This window comes from Macaca thibetana, chromosome 5 (assembly GCF_024542745.1).
Source record: "Macaca thibetana thibetana isolate TM-01 chromosome 5, ASM2454274v1, whole genome shotgun sequence".
Taxonomy (NCBI): Eukaryota; Metazoa; Chordata; class Mammalia; order Primates; family Cercopithecidae; genus Macaca; species Macaca thibetana.
This window is the reverse complement of record NC_065582.1, coordinates 68,449,261-68,464,922: the sequence shown is the minus strand read 5'-3', so window position 1 is coordinate 68,464,922 and position 15,662 is coordinate 68,449,261. Positions and strand designations below refer to the sequence as shown.

The window sequence follows — 15,662 nt, the reverse complement described above, 5'->3', positions numbered from 1 at the left end:
GGAATGGCAGTTGCCCTGAGCAAGGGGTCCTCTTTCCACATTTGTAGTCCCCCACTGGAGTTCAAATTAAATTAGGTCTCACTTAAATTGGATTTTCTCCCATTACATTAGCATTTCCACAATCTTGCCAACATTTGGCAACTTGCTAATTAGTAAGAGGATGACTCTGGACTGGAGAGTTAAATCACATTTTCCTGCTGCTGAATAGGCCTGGTCCTGGCCTCTCAAGGAATACTTTCTTGGGTGTTCGTTCAGTTTTTATTCCGGTGGGCATACCTCAGTTGGCAAATTTAATCCACCCACAAGAAATTGACATTACAATGACTTTTTCACTAATCTGAAGAAATGGAAATTTAGAAATATGCCAAAATGTTTCAATTCCTGGGTATTACTTCAGTATAAGTGAATCAGGAAAACAGTTAACAAGTCAGCAGCTGACTTATACTTATGCTTATACTTATACTGAGGTAATATCCAAGAATGATTTGTCTCTTTGATAAATAGCAGAAACAAGCTTCAGAAAATTAATGTAAGACAAGGATAATTCTTTCTCAAGAATTGTGTTCCAGGGTTGCAAAGGGCCGAACCTGAAAATATTTATTTTCCTAAGGCTCTTTCGTCTTCCCATTATACAGAGCTTCAAGTGTATCCAGATACTGGAATAATAATAATTTGAGCTGGAATAAAGTAGCATAATTTTTGGAAGCTGAAATGGATAATTTCAGCAGTATCTTTGGATTATTTTCTTCAACTGCATTTTCAGCTTTGCTGTTGCTTTAGGTTTACTTCTAAAAGCACAGATATCCAAGGATCTCACATTTCTTGTTATATGTGTATATATATGTATATACACATATAAATGTATAATTATAATAAATGTATAATTTGAGATCCTATTTGTGAGAATATATATACACACACACATATATATGTATATATGTATATAGAGGATCACAAAGAGGATCTCAAGTTAGTCCTAGCAGAATTCTTATTAAATGGATAAACCTAATACTTCTAAATCTGCTTAGTCTTTAGATATCTGTCATGTCACTGTAAGATTTAATTGCAATAAAATTTCAATACATTCCATTTTTTTTTTTTTTTTTTTTTTTTTGGTGGTGTAGAGTGGGTGGGTAGAGGGGACTGAGTCTTGCTCACTCCATTTCCCAGGCTGGAGTGCAGTGGCGATCTCTGCTTACCGCAACCTCCGCCTCCCTTGGCTCAAGTGATCCTTCCGCCTCAAGCCACCGGAGTAGCTGGATTTATAGGTGTGTGCCACGAGCCTGGCTAATTTTTGTGTTTATAGTAGAGATGGGGTTTCACCGTGTTGGCCAGGCTGGTCTAGAACTGCTGGCCTCAAGCAATCCGCCCACCTCGGCCTCCCAAAGTGCTGGGATTATAGGCATGAGCCACTGCACCCAGCCCAAGACTTCATCTTTCATAATCAATTCTTGTGAAGCAGGCTCACAATTTCTCATCATCTTAAAGAAATGTTCTGTTTAAGGAATAGCTTCCAATTTACGATTTTATTCAGATTGAACCACTTATTTAATTTAACGAGATTTATACACCTCTTCCATTCTATGTTTAGGTTCACTGAGGTCAACGATATCTGGTCAAATGGCTAAAGAACTAAGGCCCTGTGGAAAAAGACTGGGAGCAATGTTAAAAATTTACAACTGCAGAAATTTTTACCCCAGGAAACACACACACACACACACACACACACACGTATATATGCACTTTAAATCAACATACAATATCCCTGCACCAAACATTGAGCTGCTTAAATCGTAGAATCCTTTTTGTGCATCAAACAGCAATATGCTGAAGAGATTTTCAGGGAGTCGTGCATCATCCATCTGCCGAGTCTCATTTCAAGGAAACCGGAAGTTGTATTTGGTTGTATAATAACGGACTCCTCCGATTTGATCAGGATCTCAGCTGTCAGAAGCCTTTTCCTGTATTCAGGCCAAAGGGAAACATGACCAGGCACAAATAACAGGGTAGATGATGTGCCTTCGTGGCAGAAACAAGCCTCTGTATAAACAAAGAAGAGGGTCCTCAGCCACGGTCCTCCGTTGCCTGTTGTCCCTCTCTGTTAGTGTGTACTTCTACTGATTGACTTTCTTTTCTGAGGAGAAACCTATGGAAAACAGTAGGAAAATGTTTTAGATTAAAAATTAACATTTCATTGCCTTCTTCTGGCTTAAGGCTGACATAAAGTTCCAGGATGGCAAAAAAAAAAAAAAAAAAAAAAAAAAAAAAAAAAAGAGTTATGTTATATTCATGAGCTCCCCACAAGTTTACACTGAGAAATCAAGAAGCGGGAAATGGAGGGTTATTATTTTAAGCATTGACATATGCTTACCATTTTGTGAAATCAGTTGTGGCCTCGTTCTAATTATGCCTGAAGCGCAATGTTCTACACTAATTCTCACTCTTGCTGGCATTTTGGCTTGGGCATGTGAAAGTAAGTCATATATATGACTTAGGTTAGTTTCAGTACTTACCCCAGAGAAAGAAAACTTGCAAAATATTATCTTTTAAGATATGGTACTGGGTACCTTACTGCCAAAGCTATAGAAAATATCATATAGAAAGATTTGTTGGTGTATCATGAAGACCGATATGAAAAATCTGGAATATTTTGATTGAATACTATTTGATAATTAATACTACATGAAAGACAAAGTCAAATAAGTTTACTCATGGCAACAGGAAAAAAAAAAAAAAAATCATAGAAATGCCAAGAAACAAAGTGTTATCCTTATCCGTGATAACTTAAAAACATGCTGAATGTTTTGTACTTGTTGCCCTCATTTGGTATACCAAAGACCTGCTAAACTAACATTTTGGTAACAAAAAATAAAGCAAATAGGAAGATAATAAGTTACTTTTCCAGGCTGAAAAATTATGTTGCTGAGGACTGTGGTCATTATGTTAAAAAGGTATCTAATATGTTGTGACCATAAATTTGAACCCAGAAGCATAAATTCATTGATCTAACCAATCTAAAGTTAACATTTAATCCACTAATGATACCTCTCCCTTGGTATCTTAAATATTTTAAAATTAACTCCTCTTCAGTTTGGACAGTGCTCTTGTGAAACAGGTATAGAATTAAAGATCAATAGCCTCATATTTTAGATGGAGAGAGGCTGTGGCCCATGAGATAATCCATGGCAGGATGGAAATCTGAACAAAAAACAAAGATAGATCTTTAGTTTCTTGAAGGGAAGGCAGAATTTCCCTAAATGTACAGTGAGGGTGGGAGGAGGGCCTCAATCCACTATGACTGGTGTACATGTAAGAAGAGGAAAATCTGGACACAGAAGGAAGATGGCCATGTGAAGACCGAGGCAGAGATTGCAGTGATGCTGCCACTAGCTAAGGAATACCTGGAGCTACTAGAAGCTGAAAGAGGCAAGGAAGTCTCCTCCCCTAGAAGACTTGGAGGGAGCTTGACCCTGCCAACATCTTGATTTTTGGATATCTAACCTTCAGAGCTGGGGAAAAAAAAAAAGTTTTTCTATTTTAAGCCACCCAGTTTGTGGTATTTTGTTATGGCAATCCTAGGAGACAAATCTAGTCAGTATTTGTTTAGTTGGTTATTAATAGACATTAGTAAAAGCTAATTATAATATTTAGGCTTTGATCTTCTATATTGTAAAGAAATAATTTCACAACACAGTTTCATATCCCTACATTTTATGCCTTTCTAGATACATTAATAATCCAGGTCTGGCTCATTAGACAAAGCATAACTCTGTAACCTATGAAAAATTTGGAATGTACAGAAGTGACTGGCATGCAGTGCAATCAGAAACCATAGCTTTTTGACATTTCAGAAAGGAAGGAAAAACAACATGTTTTTTAAGGTTATACTAACTCTGTTATGACATAATTGTTCTATAAACATGGAAGTCATTTTGCATCTCATTCTGATAACAGATGAAACAAGATGAAAATGTTCTTTGTAAAATCACATGTTTCTAAACAAAAACTGTAACCCATTAATATCTGTGGACTTCAATGTATTAAAAACACCATTATTTAATGTTATACCAAGAGAAAGCCAAGTCTCAAATGACTTGAAAACATTCGAAACCCTTCATTTAAAATATTTAGTTTTTGAAAGAAGGGTTGATTTTCAATGTGTCTCCAAAGCATTCTACAGTAACCACAGACAGTAACTGAGAGCAAAGCTGGAAATTAGTTAACTGGCAGACTGTGCGCCATGGTACTCACCACCTACCACCCTCAGTCCCTAGTCAGGAAGCCCTTCACTGGGGTCCCCACATTATAGAGGACTCTGCTCTGGCCCTCCTCCAGCCACACCCTTCCTCACAGTGTGAGCAACCCTTCCTCCAGAACAAGCTCCTGGCACCCAAATGTATACCCCTGAAGTCCCTGCCCAAGTGATTCTGGACCAGCTTCCCAGACTCATGTGGTCCTCTTCCCAGCCTGAAGGCTGTCGAAAGAGTGCTGTTTGTAGAGTGGTGAGGGGTGTATGGACAAGGCTGGGATGTCCCAACTGGGCTGTCTTCAAGTTTGCACTCAAGAGTCCTTATGATGGGAGGGTGGGGAGAGAAGGTGGAGGGTCCCAGGCAAGAGGTCAGGGCTTAGGTCTCCCTGTGCCACCTTGTCCTGTCACAGACTGGTTTTGAATCTGAGCATTGTAAATTGTACTTTGGTTTTACATGTATGTTTATCAAGGTAGGAGGATAGATTATACTTTAACAGTTTCTATGCTTGATTCATGAGATTTACACATATAGGATGTAGCTCTCCACTTATTCTTGCTCTAGGCCCCAGAAATGTTAGAGGAAGATTTAGTGGTATCATTGAAATTTAATCACTCATTATCTGCCATACCTTTTAAAATGCATGAAGTTTTATTTTATTTTTATTTTTTTTTTTGAGATAGAGTCATTCTCTGTCACCCAGGCTTGAGCACAGCGGTGTGATCTCACCTCACTGCAACCTTGGCCTCCTGGGCTCATGTGATCCTCCTACCTTAGTCTCCCAAATAGCTGGGACTACAGGCACATGCCACTACACCTGGCTAATTTTTGTATTTTTTTGTAGAGACGGCATTTCACCATGTTGCCCAGGCTGGGCTTGAACTCCTAGGCTCCAGCAATCCACCCGCGTTGGTCTCCCAAAGTGCTGGGATTATAGGCATGAGCCACCACGTCTGGCCTTAAACCAGTGATTTCTTAATAATCAATACCACAAAATTATTTTATGAGAATTCTGAACAATTCAGTTACACCAACAGATTAAAAGGACCTTTTTAATTAAATGAACCCCAAACCAGCAAAAACCACTACTGAAATTAAATTATGACACATCCGTCATTTGTGACGAGTGATTTCAGAGTTCTTGCCAATTCTTATGACATGGCTTGAGCTATGAAATACATCAAATGTGGAAGCTAGTAAAGGAGGCATAGGAATCCCAAACAGGTAGATTTTTAAGTAAGGAATTTTTTGGTGGTGCCCTAACTACGATCAGCCCTCTTGCCTGCTGCTGGCCAGCCATAGTTAGTTGCAGAGTTGTGTTGGTATGGAGAAGGATGGGTTTCAAATGATAACATACCCCTGGTCAGGTTCCACCAGGGCTGTCCATGCACAAGTTAGTTCATAACATATTTATTACACACTTAATCTTACATAGTACTGTGTCTTTTACTTGTGATATTCTAAATGTCAAATGAGTAGCATGCTGTGAGTTCATACGAAGATGAGATTATTGAGGATTAAACGCTAGTCATATTATTATCTGTGTTAGAGACCCATTCTCATTTTTGTATTTATAATTTTAGAAAATTTTAATAAAGTGAGAGGGGTACAATAAGAGGCGCACTGTACTATATAATTCAAACCATAGGTTTTAGAATCCTATATATCAAATAATCTAATCCGTGTGTGAAATTTTATTAACTGTGTGATTTAGGTGTTACATAAATTCTCTAAGCCTCGGTTTCCCCATGTGTTAAATAGTGCAAAACAAAACCTATTTTATAGCATTGTTGCGAAGACTGAAATAAACAACTCTTTAAAAACAGGCCGGGTGTGGTGGCTCACACCTGAAATTTCAGCAGTTTGGGAGCCCAAGGCAGGAGGATCAATTGAGGCCAGGAGTTCGACATCAGCCTGGGCAATAGGCTGGAGATGGAGCAAGACTCCCTCTGAACAAAAAAATAAAAATAAAGATTAGCTGGGTATGGTGGTTCATGCCTGTAGCCCTAGCTATTCATGAGACTGAGGTGGGATGATTTCTTGAGCCCAGGAGTTCAAGCGTACAGTGAGCTATGATCATACCACTGCACTACTCCAGCCTGGGTGACAGAGTGAGACTGTCTCAGAAAAAAAAAAAAAAAACAGAAACAAAGCTTAGGTTGGTACATCATAGAGATTTTTTTGTTGTAGTTTTACATCTGTAGACACTGTTACATGGTATGCTTATACATCACAAAGCTCACTACATTTTTCCTAGCTAGACAAAAATCAGTACGTCTCATACACTGACTACAACGTTTCATTACTGCGTATTCTATTTAGTTTCTGAATGTCATCACAATTCGTTTCTATTTTATGTAATCACTAGCTTGTGTAATATTGGTCCAGGGAGAATTCAATAATGATATATAAATGACCTTATGATATTACTAAGTTCCGTACTAAGTAATTGTATTTTCTAGTGATTAAACTCCAATTCAGAAAGAAAATATCTTTAATAGTCATTCCAGAGCAATATAAAATGGAAAATTATAATTGGGTAGCAATTCTGCAATTATACAATAATAGATTTTAAAATTGCATATATTATGCAACACTCATTCTGGTTAATGGTATGCCTTTCTAATAAAAGAACTCCATTATTGTTGGAACTCAAGAACTTCATTAAAACCTCTGGCTATATTTGTAGTAGAAAGCAAAGAAAAAAGAGAGTCCTATAGAGTTTTGATAAATACCTGGACATTTTATTATGGAGTTCTCACATTTCATATTTCTTTTCTATGATGCTGTTATAATCTATGGTCTTTGCCACACCCATTGCTGCTGTGTACAGCTGTCCAGATTGCAGGCTCCATCCACATAGATGACCATTATGCACCCCTTAGACTTGTAAAGTTCACAACCTGCAAAACTACATGTGGTATCCCTGGCTTCCTATTTACACTCCATAACAGACTCCTTGTATTAAAAACTAAATTTCTGTGATCTCAGCTCTGACTTCAAATGAGATCAAATTTCAAGAATGGCCTGAAATTAGACTATAGAGCTCATCTTCAGCATTTTTAGATAGATTCAAATCTTTGGAAATTAACAAGTGAGAGTCCCAGGTGTGTGCCATATGAGACTTTAAACATGCAGCAGACATTTCTAACTTTTGATTATGTATACGTGATGAGAATAGAAGTGGGATTTTGATTATAGCTCAGTATATACAGCCTGCTTCCGGGTGGCCTCACAAGACCATAGAAAGAAGCAGTAGAAAGTATAGCAGATTCTAGAAACAAAAAAGAAAATGTTAAACCAATAAAAAAATAAGATGTAAAAAAGTAATCTTAGTTGTGAGTACTTCATAAGTGACTTTTAGTTTTTCCCAGCATACTTTGAGGTGGGCGTTGTGGGCAACCCTGGCCTAAACTAAGAACCCTGCCTTGGAGTCTGACATTTAGTCATAAGGGAACACAGTTCTGAGCCTTTGGTTTCCTCTGTCTGTCTGCCAGTGACATTTAAAACATCTGTCTAGCAAACTCAACTTGGAATAGTGGGTGTGCATCTGTACTTTGTAGTACAATTGCAGAACTTTGTTGTTGTTATAATACAGCTCTGCTTACAGTTTTCATTTCTAACCCCAGATGGAATTCTGACTCTGAGACTGAAAAAGGAACAGAAGCCAGCATTGAAGTTCATGCATTTCTGTATTTGCACATTTTCTGTGTCTTAAGGAGTTCAATTTAACCCCAGGTGCATCAAATTAAAGTTATGTATGTAACACAACTTTATAGTAAGTCCTCCCCAAGTACGAATGAATGTATGTTGAGTAAACATCCCAAAAAGATCCCATTAAGATGTAAACGTGAAAGAATGCTCAATACAGCTGTGGTCTTACCATTTGCCTTGTGTTGTACATCTGGCGGAAGCTGGTCAAGAGCATACCACTGATAGTCTGGCTGTGTGGAACAATAAAACATTATTATAGCAATATGGACTTCAAACCAAACATAGTGGCATGTCAAAAATACAATTAGGCTATGTGGCTTTTATTAAGCAGGTAACACAAAAGTAATTTCTATCCAAACCTATTGCCAACCTCACTCATCCTGCTTATCCCCCATCACTGCCATCATCTCTCCCTACCCCCTCTTAAATTCACTCTGTGTTTGGCCAGAATTTCTACTACTTTGAGGTTGTGACATGTTTTCTTTTTTTTCTCTGAAACAGATGTGTTTTGAATATCTGCAGAAGTATAAACACTTGTAAAACTTACTACAACCCATCAATAAAACAAAGCAACTTAGCATCAACAAATACTCTTTTTGAGACCCTCACACTAGAGGCAATGAGAAGGCCAGGGGGAAAAAAAAAGCTTAATACAAGTTTTCTAATCGTTTAAGGAAGGAAATCTAAGCTATTAAATAGGGACTTGGCATTGATAGAAGTTCAGGATGGTGAAGGAGGGCAAATCTTTCCCTTTTTTCTATTCTGAAGAACCAAGCCAGCAGAACCTGTCTTCTAAATTGCTCGTATAGTTTAGTCTACAGAGACAAGATTTTTCTCTTGGGATTTTCTCCTAGGTTTACACCAGTTAAGAACAGCTAGATATTGAATGCCAAACAGATTGCATTGAATAAATAGTAAACCCATAGGCCTAAATTATCAAGATATCTTCAAGGCCCGGACCTCTGTATTTAACCCCTAGGAATGGAGCAATCTCAGCTTTACCTGCCCACAAAGCAGGTCTGTCTTTCTGCTCTGAATGCTCACCCCTGCCTCCTACTTCTCCACAAGGCACAGAGAATATAGATTTTTTTGTTCTGTAATTCAATTATCTCCTAAAAATAACTTGAGGAAAATTTTTCTAACATGAGTCAACAGAGAGCATTTACAAGGCTGTCAGACCGCTGAAAGTCACCTACGAAGTTCAATTACTCAACAAGACACTGAGAAATGCTGCTTTTAGTGCAGTTTGACCCCACTGTACCCCCCACTCTAGACACCTAGGCCCTTGGCTCCTCTGGCTTATGAAAAAGCTAGAAGAGGAAATGAGATCACCTCTGTTTTTTATCTTCTCGTTTATTTTTAGACGTCTCAAATAACACATAGGATAAGTGATGTGAGCCTCAGTTTTACATTCCAGGAGGGTTGCCAAAAGAAGGTAAATATCCTGTAATGTTACCAACACTGTAGCATGTGACTTAATTCAGCCTTCAATATAGGCAAGAAACATGAAATCTTATTTTTAAATTAACTTGAGGATTTGGTTGTAAATTCTACTGTTATGCTGAGATTTTTTTCATCAGACTACTGCTTGAAAATATAGGCCATTCTGGCCAGGCGTAGTGGCTCACACCTGTAATCTCAGCACTTTGGGAGACCAAGGCAGGCAGATCACGAGGTCAGGAATTTGAGACCAGCCTGGCTAATATGGAGAAACCCCATCTCCACTAAAATTACAAAAATTAGCCAGGCGTGGTGTTGTGTGCCTGTAGTCCCAGCTACTCGGGAGGGTGAGGCAGGAGAATCGCTTGAACCCAGGAGGTGGAGGTTGCAGTGAGTCAAGAGCATACCACTGCACTACAGTCTGGGCGACAGAGTAAGACCCCTTCTCAAAAAAAAAAAAAAAAAAGAAAAGAAAAAAGAAAAAAAATGTAGGCTATTCTACATGGCTTGGAGTCCTTTTTCAAATATAGGCCTTTATTTGGTGACAATTTTATGTGACCTGGACTGCCTTGCCTTTTTTAATTGACAGGGAATGCTTGATTAGCTGTAGTAGGTGAATTCCTTCCTTCTTTCCACAAATAAAGATTTGACAGAAACAATAATTTGTACTCTTAGGTAAATGTGAATGACTGGTTTCATAGTTAATCTTTCATAAGAATATTTCGTAAGAATAATCCCTCAACCTGTAGAAGCCAACTTCTATAGGTTAATTCACTCCTACAGTAAATTTCTCTTTGTGTTTCTCACAATCTGAGTTGACTTCTACAATCTTGAAAAAAAAAATTTAATGTTATTGGTAAAGACTGAAAAGTAAGCAAACAGATAAAGTAAAAAAAAAGGAGGCTGGGCGCAGTGGCTCATGCCTGTAATCCCAGCATTTTGGGAGGCTGAGGCGGGAGGATCATGAGGTCAGGAGATCGAGACCATCCTGGCTAACACGGTGAAACTCCATCTCTACTAAAAATACAAAAAAAAAATTAGCCAGGCATGGTGGCAGGCGCCTGTAGTCACAGCTACTCGGGAGGCTGAGGCAGGAGAATGGCGTGAACACGGGAGGCGGAGCTTGCAGTGAGCTGAGATCACACCACTGCACTCAGCCTGGGCGACAGAGCGAGACTCTGTCTCAAAAAAAAAAAAAAGAAAGAAAAAAGAAAAAAAGAAAACAAAAAAATGGAAATTAGGGAAGGAGAGCAGACAGAACTAGCAACCAGCAATAACATGAAAAGAACCAATTCTTAGCAGTGTGCTGTGTCATACCGGGGTCAAATAAGAGATGCTCATTAAATCCTCACATCCTTCTGCCACCCAAAGAGTCATTATCTCCTCCCTTGGGAAAAGGGCTTTGAGTCACACTCAAACAAAAGTATGAGAACTTTCAAGAAGCCAAGAGAATCATGCTTTCTGTAAGCATTCTGGTTGGAAAATCCCAGTTTAAAATCTTAGATTTTTTTCATCATGAGAAACACAATCAAACCTAAAGTTTGGGAGGATTTGCCTGGGTAAATACAAAATGCAGAAAAAACACATTTTTTTTTTTTCCCTGGATAAAGGTTCTATCTATGTAGGCAAAATAGAAGGTAGAGGAGGGTGGGTGGAATACTGCTATTGAGAGGGAAAAAAAGGGTGCTTTGGGCCTGACTTATTCAGGTTGACTGTCCAAATCAATTCCCCTCACAAATAATTGCTCAACTCTGCATTTCATTTTGTCTGGGAAGACACAGCCATGGAGAACAACTTAAGTGGGTCACTTTTTCTTGGATCCTTTAAGAAAATCCTTTCAATTGGAAAATGTCAAAAACTATTTTGCACATGTGTAGCAATATCCATAGTAGTTCAATATAAATTTACAACTGAAAAAAGCATCTCTTTTTTTTTGTTTTCCACTTTCTTTTATACATAATACATAAATACATTTTACACCTAAAATACCCTTTGGGTAGAATGAGGTATGCCAATTGAAAATGTTATATGTTGTTCAAGGAATTATTCCCAATTTAATACCTTTCAGTTAATTTATTCGTATCTATGTGTCCTGTGGATTCAGTGTCCCAAAGATAATTCTACTGTACACTGACCACTCCAACTTTGCAAGTTTGAGACTGAGAGAAAACAGAGGCTCTTGCTGTAGATAATATAATGTGCTGAAATTCCAGAGATGGACATAATTTCTACCAAAACAGTATACTAAGCACTTTTTCAAATGCACTCTTACTGGGTGCTCCCGTCGCTTCTGCACAGCTCCAGCGCCTGTTGGTAGCCATGGATCTTGCAGGTGGAAAACCAAGCCGCAGTTACAGGTTGGGAAATACATCTGAGGAGAACAAAGCTGTGGGTTCACTACCAGTGGGAGAGACTGAAGAGTCGCACTGACATTGCTTTATACAAAAGGTTTGGTTTCAATCTTAAGGTTCTGCCTAATCTGGCATAATTATAACTCAAAACCGTAAACATGTCAATAGACTCAGGACCGATACAGATAAGGCTCACTGGTCAAGTCTTACCTAAGGTGAAAGTATAATCATTTCTCCATTTTGAGGAAATGAGACACACTTGAAAAGTATATAGAGTTAACTTTATGTTTTTGAGTTATCTTTATTGAGGGCCCTCAATGAAGAAAATCTATCCATTGAGTCATGAAATAGGTTTTCTTAAATTGTAGCCAGGGAAAACTAAAGTCCAGAAAGGAAATTAGGAATTAAGACAAATAATATTCAGTCTTTAAGGCAACTAGAGAACCCATGGGATAGAATACTTCAGTGCTCAAGAAGGCATGTTATTTTTTCAAAAGAGGCAGTATTTGATTTAGTTTTCCACTGTTAATTGTGTGAGCAACTGCATGAAATACCAGTGAAATCTATTTCCCAGGTGCTTGTGGGTCTAAGGAGCACTAAGGTTTGTGCTCCTGGTAACATGCTCTATAAAGCATATACTTTCCATGAGTGTTAGGGTTGAAAGGCCTTGGTGGTGCCTAAGCACTGTCTATCCATTGATGGTGTAGTCGGTAATGAAGACCATGGGTTGTTGTAGGCCACCTGTAGCAGAGCTTGAATATGTCTTTAATTGGGACAATGAGAAATGTTGTACGTGGGAATAAATGTATGAGTGAAAATTAGAACAACATACCTGCTTTAATTGCTTTTCTAGTTTTTCTTTCTCCATCTGACAAGCTTTTATCTAAAGACAAAACAAAGGCATTTGTTAATCAAGACAAGTTCAAATCATTAGTTCCTAAGCCACTCTTGACCTACTCAAGTGTGAGGCACTGACAGCAGTAATACCAACAAAAACAGCCACAGGTTGGTTTTTCCAGATATGCATTGATTCTATCTTTACATTTCCAATTGAAGTTTGAAAAATGTGATAGTTTTAAATTGCTATTCCAGTTTTTTGAGGCCATTACAATTCTGTTTTAGGTAGATCTATTTAGATACAGATATAGAAACAATTTTCATTGCTTACTGAATGACACTGAAATTGTCAAACTGACATTCAAAGGCTTCCATAATAAATTTTAGAAGTTATATATGCACTTAATCCATGTCAGAAACTGATCTAAATTCTTTACATGCAATAACTCACTGAATTCTCCCAATCCCTCTATGTGATACTTAGTATTATCTCAATTTTATAGATGAGAACACTAAGACATAAGATTCTGAGTAACTTGTTCAAAGTCACACTGCTATATTCCACGGCTTCTCACTACTTAAGGCCCAGCCTCATCTAGATGAATCACCTACCCTGGGTTCCCTTAACTTAAGACACACTTAGAGAAAGCTGGCTTTTCCTTGACTGTTTCATTGTCATTCCTATACTCCGTGTCCCACATTCCCATAAGGGATGGTCAAATATCCCCTTCTGAATGATACCTTTCCAAGTCCCACTAATCAGAATTATTCTGTCCTCTTATGTAGTGTTGTACATTCACTGTGTGACTTTTTAGACCAATGTGTACTATTTACAGGCAATTCTTGCTGCTTGTGGTAGTCATATTCCATAAAGTCTTCAGGGACACTGAATTAGTGAATATTGAACCACTGCTCCTAGGAGAATTGTTGGGTTAAGTTTCTGCTAGCCTCTTCTCACAACATTTGTGTCAATGAATCAATACATAACCTTGTTTCATGTGTGTTTCTGATTAAAGACAACTTATTTAATATGTTTCGTTGATTAACACTGAACTCATGGTCAAGAGTACTATAACATGCCTTAATGAAACTTCTCTAACACACATTTTCTCTGTAAGGCACATCACATCCTTCGTGTTTAGGAATCCTAGAGAGCATGTCAGCATATATATGTGGGCCATTCTAAACCATGAAATCACCAACAAAAAGCACAAAAACGCAGCAAACATGGCACTATATGGACCACAGAAAGAACACTATGAATGTGTATATGTCAGGAAACAACTTTGCTGCTCTGCTCATATGTAAGGATGTATCACAAAGCACCACAAGTATTGATTTGGGGATGACAAATGCATTTTAGTGAGTAGGGAAATTCACATATGCAGAATTGGTGATGATGAGGATAGACTGTACATGTCTCTTTTACTATATTGTGAGTTATTTACTAGCAAGAACCAGTTTTCGTTTTCTCACAGCATATAGCAGAATGCCTTGCAAAAAGAAAGCATCAAAATTAGATTACAAGGAACTGAAAGTAGCATGCTAATTATACAACTAAATGAAACTATTAAACATGTCCCCTCTTCTAATAGACTAAAATAATTTATAAAATACCTCTGAGCCATGATTTGGCTTGAGCTAAATGTTTTCTAAAGGGTATTTTGTTTTTTTCTTTTCTTTTTGAGACAGAATCCCACTCTGCTGCCCAGGCTGGAATGCAGTGGCGCAATCTCAGCTCACTGCAACCTCTGCCTCCTGGGTTCAAGAGATTATCCTGCCTCAACCTCGTGAGTAGCTGGGATTACAGACGCGTACCACCATGCCCAGCTAATTTTTGTGTTTTTAGTAGAGATGAGGTTTCACCATGTTGGCCAGGCTGGTCTCAAACTCCTGATCTCCAGTGACCTGCCTGCCTTGGCCTCCCAAAGTGCTGGGATTACAAGCGTGAGCCACTGAGCCTGGCCTGTTTTTTGCTTTTTTCACTTACCATTGAGAACAACTTAGTGAAGTCATAAGGTAGGTTTCATTATCTATATTTTACAGGCAGGTATACTAAAAGAGGTTAGGTAACTTATTTTTTAGAGAGAGGTTTTAGAGTAATAAGAAACATTTTAGAGATGATCGAGTTCAACTTTGTCATTGTACAGATTAAGAAAAGGAAGCATAGAAAAGTTAAATAACTTGTTCAAGGTTACCACCAATGGAATATCAGAGCAGGCAGGAACACCAAGTCTTTTTTGCCCTAAATTCCTCTTATTTCTAAGTACCCTAAGCATCTTTCACTTTACCACATTACTTATTTTACCATTGACACCGGCTTAACGCATTTTAGTGACAGAATGAATACATTCTGGGAAGAAAGCAACTCAGAATGCCAGAATGGTTTGACCTGAACATTCCTCTAAAAGTCCACTTGGACAGCAAATATGTTATTCAACTAAGGTAATGTCAGGTAATGTCAGTTCCTTTTTTTTTTTTTTTTTTTTTTTTTTTTTTTGAGACGGAGTCTTGCTGTGTCACCCAGGCTGGAGTGCAATGGCCAGATCTCGGCTCACTGCAAGCTCCGCCTCCCGGGTTCACGCCATTCTCCTGCCTCAGCCTCCGGAGTAGCTGGGACTACAGGCACCCGCCACCTCGCCCGGCTAGTTTTTTTTTTGTATTTTTTTATTAGAGACGGGGTTTCACCATGTTAGCCAGGATGGTCTCGATCTCCTGACCTCGTGATCCGCCCGTCTCGGCCTCCCAAAGTGCTGGGATTACAGGCTTGAGCCACCGCGCCCGACCTTTTTTTTTCTTTTTTGAGACGGAGTCTTGAGACGGAGTCTTGCTCTGTCGCCCAGGCTGGAGTGCAATGGCCAGATCTCCGCTCACTGCAAGCTCCGCCTTCAGGGTTCACGCCATTCTCCTGCCTCAGCCTCCCTAGAAGTTGGGACTACAGGCGCCCGCCACAACCCCTGGCTAATTTTTTTGTATTGTTAGTAGAGATGGGGTTTCGCCATGTTCGCCAGGATGGTCTCGATATCCTGACCTCGCGATCCGCCCGCCTCGGCCTCCCAAAGTGCTGGGATTA

The 15,662-nt window shown here is 38.8% G+C and overlaps 1 protein-coding gene across 1 annotated transcript in view; it reads right to left on the bottom strand.

Moving 5' to 3' along the window:
- Nucleotides 1-1,738: 1,738 nt before the first annotated feature.
- TNIP3 (TNFAIP3 interacting protein 3) overlaps nt 1,739-15,662 on the bottom strand; it is a 51,374-nt gene continuing 37,450 nt past the window's right edge. Inside the window, exons 9-12 of the mRNA XM_050792646.1 lie at nt 12,585-12,635; nt 11,674-11,772; nt 8,131-8,191; nt 1,739-2,146 (exon numbers count right to left, since the gene is read on the bottom strand). Coding sequence (XP_050648603.1) covers nt 2,115-2,146; nt 8,131-8,191; nt 11,674-11,772; nt 12,585-12,635 — 243 coding nt within the window. The 3' untranslated portion in view covers nt 1,739-2,114. The remainder of the gene's footprint in view (nt 2,147-8,130; nt 8,192-11,673; nt 11,773-12,584; nt 12,636-15,662) is intronic.